At 40.9% G+C, this 17551-nt stretch overlaps 1 protein-coding gene and 1 long non-coding RNA gene across 2 annotated transcripts in view; one reads left to right on the forward strand and one right to left on the reverse strand.

The window, feature by feature from the left end:
• Positions 1-17551, reverse strand: part of LOC127634789 (rho GTPase-activating protein 21-like) — a 93304-nt gene that overhangs the window by 56369 nt on the left and 19384 nt on the right. Inside the window, exon 3 of the mRNA XM_052114471.1 lies at positions 16754-16775. Within this exon, the coding sequence (XP_051970431.1) occupies positions 16754-16775 (22 nt within the window). The remainder of the gene's footprint in view (positions 1-16753; positions 16776-17551) is intronic.
• The window catches only part of LOC127634792 (uncharacterized), a 61974-nt gene that overhangs the window by 5935 nt on the left and 38488 nt on the right, over positions 1-17551 (forward strand). The gene's annotated exons all lie outside the window — the stretch shown is intronic.

Raw genomic sequence — 17551 nt, forward strand, 5'->3', positions numbered from 1 at the left:
AACATGATATATGCGCAACAGTAACTCTCTCAGTCAACACTGATACTGAAAATAACTTTCGTCTTTTCATTTCTGTATTCATGTCGCCCTTTTTTTTATATCCTGTAAAATTAGCCTAAAACGCCTAATCAAGGCATACCCAAAGTAAATTTAAAGCTGTTCTTGAACCGTTTGGAGTACATGCATGGTTTTGGTCACATTTGAAAGGGGACACTCTGAAGTTTTTTCCCCAGCAGTCAGTGCTACTGATTCTGAGTAACAGAAGTTTGAACACAATGAAATAGAAGTTTTTTTTTTTCCGCCTGAAATTTTTTTTGCATACAGATGCCTGCAGATGACTATAACTTGTAGCTATTAGCTTGAGAACACAATGGGATCACAGCATGAAGCCTTACCTAGTCCAAGTTCAAATGTTAGAACAATACCATAAAAAATGAATATTTTACACATGTTTTTCTAAGGGTACACCCAGGCGTTTTACAAAAGTGCCTTTTGGATACTCCAAAAGGACCCTTTGGTAACCTAGGACAAAAAGGCTCCTACTTTTGAACGCTTCAACGTACAGTCATAATTTTGGGCTCTAATGAAAGATGACACTTAGAGCTATCATATTCCATATCCAGATCCACTATTAGTTTTGCTGACACAGAGTAACTGATGCATAAACACATTAGAGTGCCTTTTCCTTCTTGAAACTAAATGTTGTGCATATAAAAGAGTCAAAACTAGTGCTATGGTGGACAATTTGTTTATATAAAAATACACAACAAACTATTTACATGAATTTTTACACAAAGTATTTACAAACCATTATAAAATTGTACATGTTTCTAGCAACATGCCAGTCATTGTAGCAGTCACATTTGGGTACAAAGCACAAAGGCAGAACACAGGAAGAGTACTTCACTGGTGTCTTTGCATGACACTGCCTGCACTTCAGGCGACCAGCGGTGCAAGATTTGGTGATGTGCAGCGGCCTGTGATCTGCTCTTACGTGGAGCAGGAGATCATGGTCTGGCTGTGGAGTGAGACCCCAACTCTGCCAGCTCCTCAGCAAGGGTCTCTCTGAAAGCCCTCCTCTCTTGATGAGGTGCTGTCCTGCTGCTCCACTTTATGTGGCAGCTTGCTGAGTGGGGAGAATAAATAAATGTAATTTACAAAGCTAGACACAACTTTTCCATCTTTTCTGTATTATATATATATATATATATATATATATATATATATATATATATATATATATAGTTTTTCTTTTCGAGTGTGTAAATATGCATTATTGTATGTATATTTACTGTAAATACTGTATACTTTGCCAATGTACTATGGAACAAAGAGATGGGCCTACACCTCCCCATGAATTCAGCATTGTAACAAATAGATGGGCCTACACCTCCCCCACCTCCCGCATTGTAACAAATAGACTCTCAAACACAACATATATTCTTATTTTCAACTTATATTTATTGATTTATTTATATATATATATATATATATATATATATATATATATATATATATATATATATATATATATATTTCAGTCCATATATATATATATATATATATATATATATATATATATATATATATATATATATATATACATAATATCTATATATATATATCTCACAGTAAATATACAAAACATCTATATAGCATGTCAATAGATCTACAGAAACAAACAATGAACTACAAACACTCACTACACGCACAAACAAATACAAAAACACGCACAAACGGTTCAAACACTCACTGAGGAAACACACGACAAAGGGTAATTACAAAATGTGTTCATTATTCAAACTAAAGCTTATTTATGCGGAATATACAGTAATATATGTTATAAAACACAAGAAAACACTTACTTGTCCAGAGCCATGTCTCATCTCTCCATATTTCCTCTGCCTCCAAATCATCCGTATTGTTTTCAGAAATTTCATCTCCAAACTCAGAATTTTGACAATGAATGCCTTCTTATATCACATCCTGGGGTGAAAATCCTGTTTTTCAGCGTCCGTTTCACCATATTTAAATCGCCAAATGTGTAAACAGTTCCAAAACAGCTCTCCAATGGCTTTATGCGCAGAGCGCTAAACACTGTCGGTAACTGGCAAGGCAACTTTACGCTACACATAACAGAACCGTGCTCTAATCAATCCACTAAAGCTGCATATCACTGTTTTCAGAATTTCATTGGCTATACGATCGTCAGTCATTTCCACTCTTCGATGTAATTGGTTTGATCAGTAAACAAAGGAATGTGGGTATGCCCTTACATTCGACACAGACTGTGGTTGGGTATTGAAGGCTTTGGACAGGACATGGAAGCTCCTATTGGGTCAAATGAGGTGTCAATCGAAAGGTCAGAGTGCGTGCTTCCATTTTGATACAGGATATAGGAAATGTTTACATCTGAACTGAAGTTATTACCGGTAATATGTGAAAGTTTAGGTACAGCTGCCAGGTGCTTTGAAATGATGCAACAAGAGTCTGTGGATATTTATTGATGTAATAATGTGATTTGGACTAAACATTTTACTTGATTTGATCATTTGGACATTTGACAATGAAACAACACCGTTTTTGTCGGGAAGTTATGGCTCAGTGGACTACTATGAGGCTTCATAGGTGAGTTGCCTAAATTTTGTTTTTGGTTGTTTATATGTTGGTGGTCTGACAAAGATATAGATTGTACCTGCTGTTGTGATTGTATCTTAAAAAGGTTTACATCGTTCGAATCACGAGTATCTCAGCTTTCCAAATATATGTATTATGTTTACTTTTTTTTTTTTGGAGTTTTATCTTTCAAAAACATAAACCTCTGAAACACACTGTGGGTCGAGTTCGGCACGTCGGACCGGGAAAGCGTTAAAATCAGATTCATGTAGTGTACAGTATCAAAAATAAGTGATGTATTTTAAAAGTTTTAAAAAGTCACAAACACCTATAAAATACTCACTACTCATGAGTACTTTTAAATGATCAACTCTTACTTGAGTAGTTTTTAGGACAGGTACTTTTACTCTACTCAGAAATATTTTTTGAGTAACAGTACTTTTACTTGAGTATGATTATTCTGTACTCTTTCCACCCCTGGTCAAGCACGGCATTGAACTCCACATTAAAGGTGCCACAGACATCTTGTTCTGCTTTTAGCGCTGGCACTGCCCACATATTGATACAAGAATTAGCATTTTGGTGATACTTAAGACTTGACATGCTTCTGTGGTAATTCAATTCCACTTTAAAAAGGCTGCAAAGTACTTGATTTCTACCACAAGTCCCATCTGGGTTTGGTTTGTACAATAAATAGTACTAAGAGTTCCGTTCACCATCACTTGATCACTGATACAGAATCAGTGTGTGTTTGTTTGTGGTGTGTGTATCAGTGTAACAATGTCCCTATTCCAACCAGTGTTCAGAAGTCACACTGAGCTGAAATAAATGTCAAATTGTTAAATGCCTTAATCACATTAAAGAAAAATTAAATATGAAAAATGTTTTATTAATCACATGCGTAAAAACTCCAAAATGCTCTAAAAAAGCATCTCCTAAATACAAAGGTCAAAACATCTCTTTAGAGTTCAGAGACTTACAGCTGAAACTCGACTCTGATCTGAATGTGTCCACATGAGCAGACTGCTCTGCATTCTGATTGGTTGTTTAAAGCGATGATGTTTCACTGTAGCTGGTCTGCCAAATTCTCTGCTGTCCCTTGAGTGACTCTTTCAAACATGCTTTTCTTCAACACATCAATAGAGGGCAGAGGAGGGCACGCTGAACACAGACTCTGTGTGGGACAGGTTTGTCTAACCCCCCCACAGTCTGAAATCTATTTTGTTACTCTGTCTGTGTGTGTGTGTGTGTGTGTAGTTGGGCTTGTGAATAAGCAGCAATGCCCATACAACAAACAGCTTTTATTAGCCATGATTTGCTTCTCACAACCAACATAAAACTAAAATAGTCTCTGCCAAATTGCAGATCACGTCCCAATGTTCTCTTCTCCAGAGCTCTGTTGTCTTTCAGTGTGAGGTGTACAAATGACTTATGTTTCACAAGTGAAAGCAGCCTGAACCGCATTCACCCTCAAATCCAGCCAGTGTCAACACACAATCTGTGGTTTATTGTGGGAAATCTAGTCTTGTTCTGCTGTAGGTATTCTCCACCAGCACCGCACACTGCTGACCCAGTCAAGATGTGTTGATTGAGTGTCAGGCAGTTATCAGGGACACATGTCCTCTGGGATATGTGGGGCAAATGAGTTCAACTCAAGAGCAGGTAAAGTGTGAACTGGTTGAACTACTGGCCTATTCTACTACTCAACAATACCTGGTCTCAGATGGCATGCCATCGGACTGTTCACGGACTGCAAATGTATATTACATTGTAAGGTTTTCAACATATGTGAGGTTGTGGTATCAGATCTTTGAAAGCAACATGATCAAATGGGAAATCAACTGATTCTGAAAGTATATGCACCTTGAAAATGATTATATTCGTGCTCCCCCATCAGCAGGGCTGAACAGTGCGATGGTTTTGCTTGCATTTGCGTTAGGAAATTATATTATGAGACAACTAGTATTCCAACATGTGCGATAAGAGTCATTTCTGCCTACGAGGACGTTGCAACCAAGAACACGCAATGAGTCTCATGTATGCTTTGATATTGCCAAATCTTGTGCCCTCAAACTTTAGCGAGTTGCCGTGGATGCATTGCAAAGGTCAAGGAAATATGTCCTTCTGTGCCATGCACTCAAGAGCCTGGATGCAAAAATTGAGTTTCATAAACTGATGCGATCAATAAAAATGCAAGATATTATTCTGCCCTCAAAGTCTGTCAGCAACTAGCTGTTTGATTTTCAGAGGACAATCTTTATCTTTTTCAGTGTTGTTATTGGCGCCACTCAGTGGACATTTCTCGTGGAAACTGCTCATATGCTCACCAACACTTTCAACTTCAGCCACTGGGGGCAGTGATTAGAATTTCTGTAAACACAGTCCGATTTCAGCTTAAGAACTTTCAACCTACCATCTCAGAATTCAAAGTGATATCAGTCTGTTAATATATATATATATAAATAAATATATATTTTTTAGGTAGTTAGAAGCAAGTAAACAAGACATCCTTGATCACAACTGTATTCTGATAGAGACCATTAAGCAGAGATAGGTCACTTCAATTAAAATGAATGGAAGAAATTGGAACGCCCAATGGTAGTCCTGCCTTTCAGGTAAAATAGCCAATCACCTTTTAGATTCAGATATCGCTGAATCTGAGTCTTTCATTTGCAATTTGTGGAATTTATGCATTTGGCAGATGCTTTCATCCAAAGTGACTTACAGTGAATTCAACGTAAAAAAAATCAAGAAATTGCATGCATATTAGCAATACAAGCCAGGAAAATTACATTTTTTAAGTGTAATCTGCAGTAAAGAACAATGTATGATACCATTGATGTCAGATTTTACTGCTGATTTAAAATATATTCTTTGATAGCAATCTAGACCAACATGTTTGGAGATTTTGGTCTTTCCTCTTGTTTACAATAGCTGACCAGGAGCGTGCCAAAGATGGCTGACGAGTGAACAGACTTGATAAAAAGACTTTTATTCTGTCTTGTTTTAAGAGTTATGTGAGATAAACTCGTAGCTACATGTCACAAAAATCGAACTGTGGTTGGTAGGCCTGTCACAATAATTACGTTATAGATTATTGTATGATATATGGACATGCGTGTTTGTTTACATAAGAATGAATGTCACCAACATTTTAGCCAGTCGCGCTGCTTCTGTCCTCTCATCTACTCTTTTTTTTGTCGGAGACAGGACTCAGCTTTTTGAATGTCAACATAATTGATTTAGCAGCAAGGTTCTCTCAGGATTTATTCTGTTGATATTTTCAATGCATTTTGTCAATATTAAATAGATGTTTTTAATGCAACTGGAGAGAACTGACTTGTACACTCAAAGAGATGATTTACCCAAAAATGAAAATTTAATAACACTAGTTAACTACAACAGTGAACTAACAATAAACACCACTTTTATATCATTTATTAATCTTGGTTAATGTTAATTCCAACATACAGTATATGAACAGCTACATTATCAAACATTCAAATAAAAAGTTGTACATGTTAACAATGAACAGTTGTATTTTTAGTAACTAACATTAACTAAGATGGATAAAAGCTGTAGAATATTGTTCATTGTTAGTTCATGATGCTAATGCATTATCTAATACTAATGAACCTTATTGTAAAGTGTTACAAAAATCTGTCATCATTACTCACCTTCATGTTGTTCCAAACCGGCCTGACTTTCTATCTTCTGTGGAACTCAAAAGAAGATGTTAGGGTTAATGTTCGTTTCAGTCTCAATCCACTTTTATTTTAAGGAGAAAAAAAAGAAGACGCAGTGACTGAATAGTGACTGTGACTAACATTCTGCCAAAAAATAGAATTTGGTGTTCCTCAGAAGAGAGAAATTCATACAGGCTTGAAGATGAGTAACGATTTACCGTCTTTCAGCACTGTTTTCCGAGCAGGGAACCAAAACCACAGTTTTTTAGCACAGAGAGGGGCCTTCCCGACCATTCCGATGCCAATGTCTGAATATTTGCTCTTTGAAAGGGTGTACTTGCATTATTATGCTATAAATGGTCTTAAAATGACAATAATATCACTTATCGCAATTATTTCTGGGACAATATATCATCCATCAAAAGTAGTTATCCTGACAGGCCTAGTGGTTGTCACTTTACAAGTCACTGGTCTCTTCCAGTGGTGGTTCTTGGCCAGAATAAGGAGCAATGTGGACCAGACTATGTTGATACTATTTTGTATACTCAGTTCTCATATTCTAATTCAGTTATCAGCTTTACTCAACTTTGACCACTCCAATACGAGCTCTTTTCAACTCTGCTCTATAGTATTTTCCTCTAGTCTTCTTCACTCATCTCTTCTCAATCAAAATGTTCTCCTGTTTTTCTTCTCCTTCTAGCTTTGCATTATTTTGGCTGAAGTCTCTCCTGCACAGCTGGCCCTCCTGTTGTTTTGTGTTGGATAATGATGTTTGGCAGCAGCTGAGAGGACGCCCATTCCCTTTATTCCCCTGAACATTACACAGCAGGGCCAAATTCCTGCAAAACAGCCCCTGAATCTCTCTCACCTGACTCTCAGACTCTGAGAAGAGACAGATGAAATAAATATGGAACTGGATTTGGTATACTTTAACCAATGATTAAAATCAATACATTTTTACCTAGCATTCCCAAAAACAGAAGCCCTCCATCAAGACATCATATCCTGTCCATTACAGAGTCCGAAATAATTTTGCATCCTAAGAGTCCAGATTGACCGTGGCTTAACATTGTGATTTTCAATATCATGTAATTATTTGTCCAACCTGAAAGCGAAATACTGCAAGAAGTGACAAAATCACAGCCATTCAGAACATATTACATCTATATGGAGCAGGACTTTAAACCAGTCAGATTTTGCTGGGGGAGGAGCAAACCAAGTCTATGACAGGCAAGAAATAAAAACCTAGCTGCCAGCAAAATATCTTGTTTGATGCTTGATGTGTGGCCTGCTAGAACAAAAAGTTAGATTTACAACTTGAATCACAAATGCATTGTGCATGGCTAGGATATTTTGTAAGATGTCTTTTACCAGTTTTTTAATTATTCTCTCTTATAAAAATTTGCACCATATAACACTGGACCTGTTCATGTCTAATCAGGAGTAGGAACACAGGACAGCAGCCGAGCCAATAACACATTTTGTTTGGGAATCCAGAGAATTCTCTTATTTACGAGTGTTCTCCATATCTCTTGTATTCAGGCAGAAGTAGTGTAATAAAACCCCTGAGCCAATGGAGACACCAGAGTTCACATCTGGAGCACTTCCAAACCGAGCCTGGCCTCTGCGTATAAGGTTGGGTTTTAATGGTCCTCCAAGAATCTTGTTGAATTTGATTTGCTTGCGCTATTGCTCCATCCTGTCCACATAGACGCCACCCAAAACACTGGCAAGAAAATAAAATGAAATATCTCTAACTTTTATTTTCGCAGAAAAGGAAAACAAATATTTGAACAGATGTTGGCTTTTTCTTTTACTGTGTCTTCATATGTAGCAACATTTTAAAGCATAATAAAGAGAAATACTATAGCGAATTGCACCTGCTGATAGCGTTGTTTATTAGCACATGCTATAAATAAGCAGACTGTGTTGTTTTAGCACCTTAATCACTGATGTCACAAACAGGCCAACAAAATTAGTTTTTTATATGCTGTTAAGAAAAAAATCCCAAAACTCTTCACCTGTCTACAGTTACTGCTGCCATCATCATTAGAAAATGTGCACAAATATCCCTTTTAAATAAACCTCCATGTCAGCCAACTTTCAGTAGCAAAAGTAGCGAGTATGCTATCAATTTAACAAACATTTTCAGTAGCATTACAGTAGTTTACCTATTTTGACAAGTAAAAAGCTACATTTTCCAATGTTTAGTGCTCTAGCGTCACAAAACGCTTTGTCACATTGTATTAAGAATGTAGCAATGAAGCCAAGGAAGTAATCAAACAAACACAAAGGTTTCCCACACATCACCATTTTTCCATGTAAGTGGTTACAGACAAATTATATAGAAAAGTGAAATCAGTGACAACAACTTTTTTACGTCTTTACTGCACTTGGCTCCATTATCTCACAGGAGACAGATGTCGAGAGCTCTACCGTTTTCTCTCTATGTGCGATATCGCTCTGCATTTGCATAGTTAAACTGTTTTGAAAACAAATGTTTATTTTTGCACTAAAGTAAAATTACGTTTATTTTGCAATTCCATTTGGTGGGGCAGATATTAAATCATTTCGTTTTAAATAGCTGCAATGTCATTAAATCAGTTTCATAACCATCTTGTAGTGTAGATAGACTGTAGTTTAACTATTTTAAGTTATGAGTAACTTGCAGCTTGGGAATAGCTTACATCAACCTTAAAAGCATAAAGCTTTAAGGTAGCTTCACCAACACTGGCATTAATAGTCCCACATTAACTGTGTCATGCAAATGAGCTGCATTCTATAATTCTCGTAATACATATTCGTCTTATTCGTAATACTCTTCTATGACAAATTCTGCATTCAGAGTTACAATTTCAAAAGAATGATTACAATGACATTATTATGCTAAATTAATCATGAATGAGGCCCAATGACTTAAAAATATGCAAATCAGTGCACACAGTATAGTACCTTGTTAAAGTTGGACTTCAGATGGTAAGACACAGGATGTTTATCAAATTCATCCATTACATGTCTAATGAGAGGGAGCAGAACATGAGGGTGACTGAAAGACATGATGATGCAGAAGACAACAAACACACACATTCTGTCATTCTTTCAATCACATTTTAAAGGCAGAAAAAGTCATGATCTCATAAAGCTGTTTACACACAGCTCATACTGGAGGAAATCCAACAGCTCCACCCAGACTGCCGGCACGTGGAGAAAAGATCTCCATTCTGGCTAAATGTCAGACAAATAAACAACCTCATAACTCAGAGGGTGACCGCAGCAAATATCTAGTGCTAAGCAATGACAAGAAGCAAAGCAGAAAGAAAAAAGAAAACATGCTAGTTTCACTTGTGTGAATGGTGTGTGGAAATCCAGAGGAAAATGTTTCTGCTCAGAGGATGCATTTTCATCACTCATGAGACTTCATTGACCTCTCATTTACTTAATACTTAAGTATCAACTTATACACTGCCTGGCCAAAGAAAAGTGGCACTTTGGATTTAAATAAGCAGATACTTAAGAGCCTATGATTGGATCATTATTGCAGTGATTAATATGTTTCAGCTGGCAACAGTTATTTTAACCCTAACTTATGCATTGTGTAGCTTCTCATTTCTTAAACAACCATCCTGTGGTCTTGGAAAAGATGTTACTGTGTTTCAGAATTGGCAAATTATTGGCCTGCATCAAGCAAAGAAAACTAAGGAGATTGCTGAAATCTTTAAGGCTGTTTCCTAGTTTAAGTATTGTAGTAGTAATACGAGCGATCACAAAGAGCTGTTGAATGTAAAAACTGAGTGAAGCTGACTCACTTCACGCCACCTAACTGGCTCATATTACACACCATAATTATCTGTTGCCTCCACCTGCTGGCTAAAATATGTATGGGCACAAAATTCAATGTAAATAGACAGATGGCTCTTAACACATACAGGTGAAACTCGAAAAATTAAAATATCGTGCAAAAGTTCATTAATTTCAGTAATTCAACTTAAAATGTGAAACTAATATATTATATAGACTCATTACAAGCAAAGTAAGATATTTCAAGTCTTTATTTTATATAATTTTGATGATTATGGCTTACAGCTTATGAAAACCCCAAATTCAGAATCTCAGAAAATTAGAATATTACATGAAATCAATAAAAAAAAGGATTTTAAATACAGAAATGTCGGCCCTCTGAAAAGTATAATCATGCATATGTACTCAGTACTTGGTTTGGGCCCCTTTTGCATTAAGTACTGCCTCAATGCGGCGTGGCATGGATGCTATCAGCCTGTGGCACTGCTGAGGTGTTATGGAAGACCAAGATGCTTCAATAGCGGCCTTCAGCTCTTCTGCATTGTTTGGTCTCATGTCTCTCATCTTTCTCTTGGCAATGCCTCATAGATTCTCTATGGGGTTCAGGTCAGGCGAGTTTGCTGGCCAATCAAGCACAGTAATACCATGGTCATTGAACCAGGTTTTGGTACTTTTGGCAGTGTGGGCAGGTGCCAAGTCCTGCTGGAAAATGAAGACAGCATCTCCATAAAGCTTGTCTGCTGAAGGAAGCATGAAGTGCTCTAAAATGTCCCGGTAGATGGCTGCGTTGACTCTGGACTTAATAAAGCATAGTGGACCAACACCAGCCGATGACATGGCTCCCCAAACCAACACAGACTGTGGAAACTTCACACTGGACTTCAAGCATCTTGGATTGTGTGCCTCTCCATTCTTCCTCCAGACTCTGGGACCTTGGTTTCCAAATGAGATGCAAAATTTGCTCTCATCAGAAAAGAGGACTTTGGACCACTGAGCAACAGACCAGTTCTTTTTTTCTTTAGCCCAGGTAAGACGTTTGACATTTGAAGCCCATGTCCAGGACCCGTCTGTGTGTGGTGGCTCTTGATGCAGTAGCTCCAGCCTCAGTCCACTCCTTGTGAAGCTTCCCCACACATTTGAATGGCCTTTTCCTGACAATCCTCTCCAGGCTACGGTCATCCCTGCTGCTTGTGCACCTTTTTCTTCCACACTTTTCCCTTCCACTTAACTTTCTATTAATGTGCTTTGATACAGCACTTTGAGAACATCCAACTTCTTTTGCAATTACCTTTTGAGGCTTTCCCTCCTTGTGGAGGGTGTCAATGATGGTTTTCTGCACAACTGTCAGGTCAGCAGTCTTCACCATGATTGTGAATTCAACTGAACCAGACTGAGAGACCATTTAAAGGCTCAGGAACCCTTTGCAGGTGTTTACCTGATTAGAGTGTGACACTTTGAGCCTACAATACTGAACCTTTTCACAATATTCTAATTTTCTGAGATTCTGAATTTGGGGTTTTCATAAGCTGTAAGCCATAATCATCAAAATTATATCAAATAAAGGCTTGAAATATCTTACTTTGCTTGTAATGAGTCTATATAATATATTAGTTTCACCTTTTAAGTTGAATTACTGAAATTAATGAACTTTTGCACGATATTCTAATTTTTCGAGTTTCACCTGTATGCTCTATGATTACACTTTAGTTTAGAACAGCACGAACACAAGCAGAGTGATACACACAGTGAAGCAGCCGAGTGCTGTTGTTGTGAGAACATCAGTACTCATGGAATGTGTCTCATCCAATCAGATTCGAGGACCGGAAATAACTGTTTTGTGTGTATGTGTGTGTGTGTGTGTGTGTGTGTGTGTGTGTGTGTGTGTATATATATATATATATATATATATATATATATATATATATATATATATATATATATATATATGAAGATACCCCCATCTCAGTTTATTTATATCTCATTTAGATTTCAGTTCAATTACACTTATATGTTGTCAAAAGTCTGGTGAGTAAAAACTAAAATGTACTAGCCAATGGCGATTCATTCTCCAATGTGTCCATAAAGTGTTGGGTTTTTTCAAAAACTTAACCCCAAGTATTAAATTCAATCCTTAACTCTACAGAGGTGTGCTATTACTTCGTATTTTCTCCTGGCGGATGATAAAACAATTGAAAGATCCTACTGACTTACATTGAAGGGTGGTACCCGAGCCATAATTAAAGACCAGAATATCATAGAGACTTGGAGGTAGGCTCTTCACTTGAACCAGTAAGCAACCACCTAGTAACCACTCAAGAGTACTGCCCATTAGTTGAGTAATACAAGCTGCCGAATGAAGGCAATTAATCCTTAACAATACAATAATAAATCTGTGTGTGTGTGTGTGTGTGTGTGTGTGTGTGTGTTTGAGTGTGTGAGAGTCAGGTTACACCCCCTTTCAAATGACTTTCTAGAATGCACCATATAGGGACAGTTAAGAGGAATTTAATTTAAAACCTCTTTACCAAGTCTGACACAGGCAGGGTCATTGATTAACTACAGCCATCCCATAGAAAATCCCTACACATACAACAGTAAAAAAAAAAAAAAAAATGTGTTAGGAGACATCAATATGTGTTTAGTTCAGCAACACAAGGGCTGTGATTGGTGATTATTTTACTAAAGGTTTTTCAGCATGTTGAAATGTCACTTTTATGGTAAATTAGTTCCATTTGTTGGCTGTGAAGGAGCTATAGCATTTCACTCAAATGAGGTCAATAAAATGTCATTGGTGTTGTGCAGCCTGATCTCATGAACCACAGTTCCCCTTCTGTCGCTCTCTCCACGTTGTGTCAGAGAAGCGACACTAGAGGTCTCACTTGAGCGCCAATATTCACCTCTGAACTATGAAAAAAGTATTTGCATGTCCCGCCCCCGGACATACGGGTATTTGAGCGGCGCAAATACGGGAGTTCATTCAGAAAATTTCTTTGGAGCCGATGGTCGTGCATGCAGTCTGTTGCGAGTTACACACCGAGTTCCTGTTTAATCCTCTGACGCTCTGCATGCTGTTGGATCTGACGGCGCATAACAGCGGCTTTCTCATTCGTGCATGGCTGTGCATTCTTGCCCCTGGGCGCTTCGACAGCGCAGACAACTCGAAAGAGTTATTCTAAAAGAGTGAATTTCGCTCTAAAATCCTGCCCTGCCGCAAACCTGCCGCCAGGGGCCATGCCCTGTCTGCTCGCCGAGGGTGTCCTCCTGCGGCTTTCAAGAAAGAAAGAAAGTGGTGCTCTGCCTCAACTAACAAGTGAGTGGGCCCAGCTCTCAGCCCCAGCGTTGAGCTCCCCGCAGAAGTTGGACGCCCATCGTCTCACGGACTCCCTTGAGGACCCAGAAGGCTCCCAGGCGCTCCTGAGATGACAGACCCAGAGACCGAGACGTTAGCTCCGGAGCTGGTAAGACCACTCCGTTCCCCGGTGGAGGACAATTTTTTGTTAAATTCTTTACACTCTATAGAGCTATTTCCTTGTTGTCTCTGGGGTCACCTGGCCCGCAAATGCCGTTCTCATGGCACTCTGCTTTCAGGCCTCAACAGTCCAGGCTCCATGGACGTGGTGTCCCCGCCTTCAGCACCACGACTGTTCCCCGGCCGGCCGGTTCAGAAGAGTCCTTTGAGTGCTTTGAGTTTCTTCTCAGCACCAGAGCCTCGGGACGCCACGTTGCCTCCCGACGCCGCGTTACCTTTTCCGCACCGCTGCGAAGCCCCGCCGGGTACAGCACCACGGTCGTAGCCTACATAAACTGCCAAGGCGGAGTACGCTCCCTCCACATGTCACAGCTCGCCCGTCGTCTCCTCCTTTGGAGTCAGCAGCGACTCAAGTCACTGCGCGCCACTCACATCCCCGGCAACCTCAATGTGATAGCGGACGCGCTGTCAATACAAAGCTTGCCTGGCGGAGAGTGGAGGCTCCACCCCCAGTCGGTCCAGCTGATTTGGGACCGGTTCGGCAAGGCAAAGTTTGCCTCCCAAGAAACCTCCCACTGCCCGCTCTGGTATGACCGGACAGAGGCTCCCCTCAGGGCAGACGCGTTGGCACACAGCTGGCCTACGGGGCTGCGCAAGTACGCATTTCCCCCAGTGAGCCTTCTTGTACAGGTGCTATGCAAGGTCAGGGATGACGAGGAGCAAGTCATTCTGGTAGCCCCTTAATGGCCCACCCGGACTTGGTTTTCGGACCTCACGCTCCTCATGACAGCCCCTCCCTGGCGAATTCCCCTGAGGAAGGACCTTCTTTCTCAGGGACGGGGCACGCTCTGGCACCCACACCCAGACCTCTGGAACCTCCACGTCTGGCCCTTGGACGGGATGCGGAAGATCTAGCCGGCCTACCATCGACCGTCATAGATACAATCAATCAAGCCAGAGCCCACTCTACCAGGCATCTTTACGCTCTAAAGTGGCGTCTGTTCGCGGACTGGTGTTCTTCCCGAGCTGAAGACCCGCAGAAGTGCGCAGTTAGGTCAGTGCTCGTGTTTCTTGGAGAGGCTGGAGAGGAGGCTGTCCCCCTCCACCCTCAAGGTGTATGTCGCCGCTATCGCGGCCCACCACGACGCGGTAGACGGCAAGTCTCTTGGTAAGCACGACTTAATCGTCAGGTTCCTAAAAGGTGCCCGGAGGATAACTCCCTCCCGGCCTAACCTGTTCCCCTCCTGGGATCTCTCGGTCCTCCTTACGGGACTCCAGAGACCCCCCTTCGAGCCGCTTGACTCAGTTGGACTCAGGGCCCTCTCTCTCAAGACCGCCCTGCTGATCGCGCTCGCTTCCATCAAGAGGGTCGGGGACCTGCATGCGTTCTCTGTTAGCGCCGCTTGCCTGGAGTTCGGTCCGGCAGACACTTTCGTGATCCTAAGACCGCGACCATGCTACGTGCCCAAGGTTCCTACCACACCCTTCAGGGATCAGGTGGTGAACCTGCAAGCGCTGCCCCGGGAGGAGGCAGACCCAGCCTTTTCACTGCTGTGTCCAGTACGCGATTTGCGTATTTATCTGGACCGCACACAGAGCACCAGATGCTTTGAGCAGCTCTTCGTCTGCTTTGGGGGACAGCAGAAAGGGAACGCTGTCTCCAAGCAGAGACTCGCCCACTGGGTTGTCGATGCCATTTCCCTGGCTTATCACACCCAGGCCGTGCCCCCATTTGCGGGTCCGAGCCCACTCCACCAGGAGTGTTGCGTCTTCATGGGCACTGGCTAGGGGCACTGCCCTAGCAGACATTTGTAGAGCAGCGGGCTGGGCAACACCTAACACTTTTGCGAGATTCTACAATCTCCGAGTTGAGTCAGTATCGTCCCGTGTTTTCTCAGGTACCGAGCCCGTAGAACTCGGTAGCACGCCCACGATCTGACCGGGTGAATCGTTCACGGTACGTGCAGCCTGATACAGTTGGTCGCCCTGCACGTAAGAATACCTGCTCGCTCCTGTAGCAGCAGTTCACATACACGGCTCAGCGCATGGCACTTTTATAAATGGAACCCTAGTGTCGCGTCTCTGACACAACGTGGAGAGTCTAGGTTACGTATGTAACCTCCATTCCCCGATGGAGGGAACGAGATGTTGTGTCTCCCCTGCCACGTCGCTGAGCCGAGCCACTGTTGTGGCCGGACCATTTCCGGCTCCTCAGAAAAATCCTGAATGAACTCCCGTATTTGCACCGCTCAAATACCCGTATGTCCGGGGGCGGGACATGCAAATACTGGGTGCCAACTCTCATTGGCCTTTTTTCATAGTTCAGAGGTGAATATCGGCGCTCAAGAGAGACCCCTAGTGTCGCTTCTCTGACACAACGTCTCGTTCCCTCCATCGGGGAACAGAGGATACATACGTAACCTAGACGTTCTTGTAACTGACAGTGCCTCACATCACACCGTAGCTCTTTTTAATGTCCAATTTGGTGTTGAGATTGATATAGGCTTTTTTATATGTATGGGGGGTTTATGTGCCCCCCAATGTTTAAATTAAACTTACAATCTAACCTACAGCATTGACAGCGTCAACAGAGGTAAGCAGACGAACCTCATGATCACAATAAATTATTCTGTTATCTCAGTTACCTGAATCATAGGATACCCTCGGATAAGAGATCTTCCAATGCTTAATACAGACACCTGCTGTTCCACAGTCAGGATGTTCCTCTGCAGTAACTTAACACCGACCCTAAGCTTATCAAGAGAGCATGCTACACAGCCAGCTGGGAGATTTCCTGCCCTGGCTGCAAGCATCAAAGATTCCCAACTATTCAGATGGTATAAGGTCAAATACAAGTCACTGAATATTACACCTTGCTCAGAAGTTATTGGCTGACACTGCAGATAGAGGACTGAAAAGGTCATAACTTCCTACACATTATTATTCTGAAGCATGAATCTAGATACAGTATTTTCTAGAATGCATGGAAACATTCCATCAAGAGAAACACTGATTATCTTTTGCAACTCCAACACTGGCTATGTTCTTATATAGACAGGAAGCTTTGTTCACTATGAATGAGTCTGTGATCAGCGCAGCCCGTCAAATCCTCAGTCGTGTTCACTGCCTCGAATATAAAAGCCTTAAACAAACACAATGTGGATCACAGTCTGATAGAACTCACCTCTGCTGCTATTGTCTTCATCCTGAAAGAGAGAGAAGATGAAAGAGTGTTATATCTCTGCTATTTCAAAAACTTCCAATCAAGAGGCCTGTGGGACCGGAACTACATCCTTTTTATCACACACACACACACACACACACACACACACACACACACACACACACACACACACACACACACACACACACACACACACACACAGTTGTGTTTCCATGTTTTATGGGGACTTTCCATAGACATAATGGTTTTTATACTGTACAAACTTTATATTCTATCCCCTAAACCTAACCCTACCCCTAAACCTAACCCTCACAGAAAACATTCTGCATTTTTACATTTTCAATAAACATAATTTAGTATGATTTATAAGCTGTTTTCCTCATGGGGACCGACAAAATGTCCCCACAAGGTCAAAAATTTCGGGTTTTACTATCCTTATGGGGACATTTGGTCCCCACAAAGTGATAAATACACGCTCACACACACACACACACACACACACACACACACACACACACACACACACACACACACACACACACACACACAGAGAGAAACAGCAGAGATGATGCAGAAATATGAGTGGAAAGGTATTAGAAAGAACCAGCACTTTTCTTTAAGTCTCAGATACTTCATTTCCTCTGAGCACTTGTTAAACTGCATCTAACAACTATTTCAAAAACTAGATATAGGTTTTGCAATAACTGAAGAGCCAAATGTGTCGCTTATTCTTAAAATGAGTTTGGACTGTAACTAGGGCTGGGTATCAAGTTCGATACATTTTAGGCACCGACCGAA

This window comes from Xyrauchen texanus, chromosome 42 (genome assembly GCF_025860055.1).
Source record: "Xyrauchen texanus isolate HMW12.3.18 chromosome 42, RBS_HiC_50CHRs, whole genome shotgun sequence".
Classification (NCBI taxonomy): Eukaryota; Metazoa; Chordata; class Actinopteri; order Cypriniformes; family Catostomidae; genus Xyrauchen; species Xyrauchen texanus.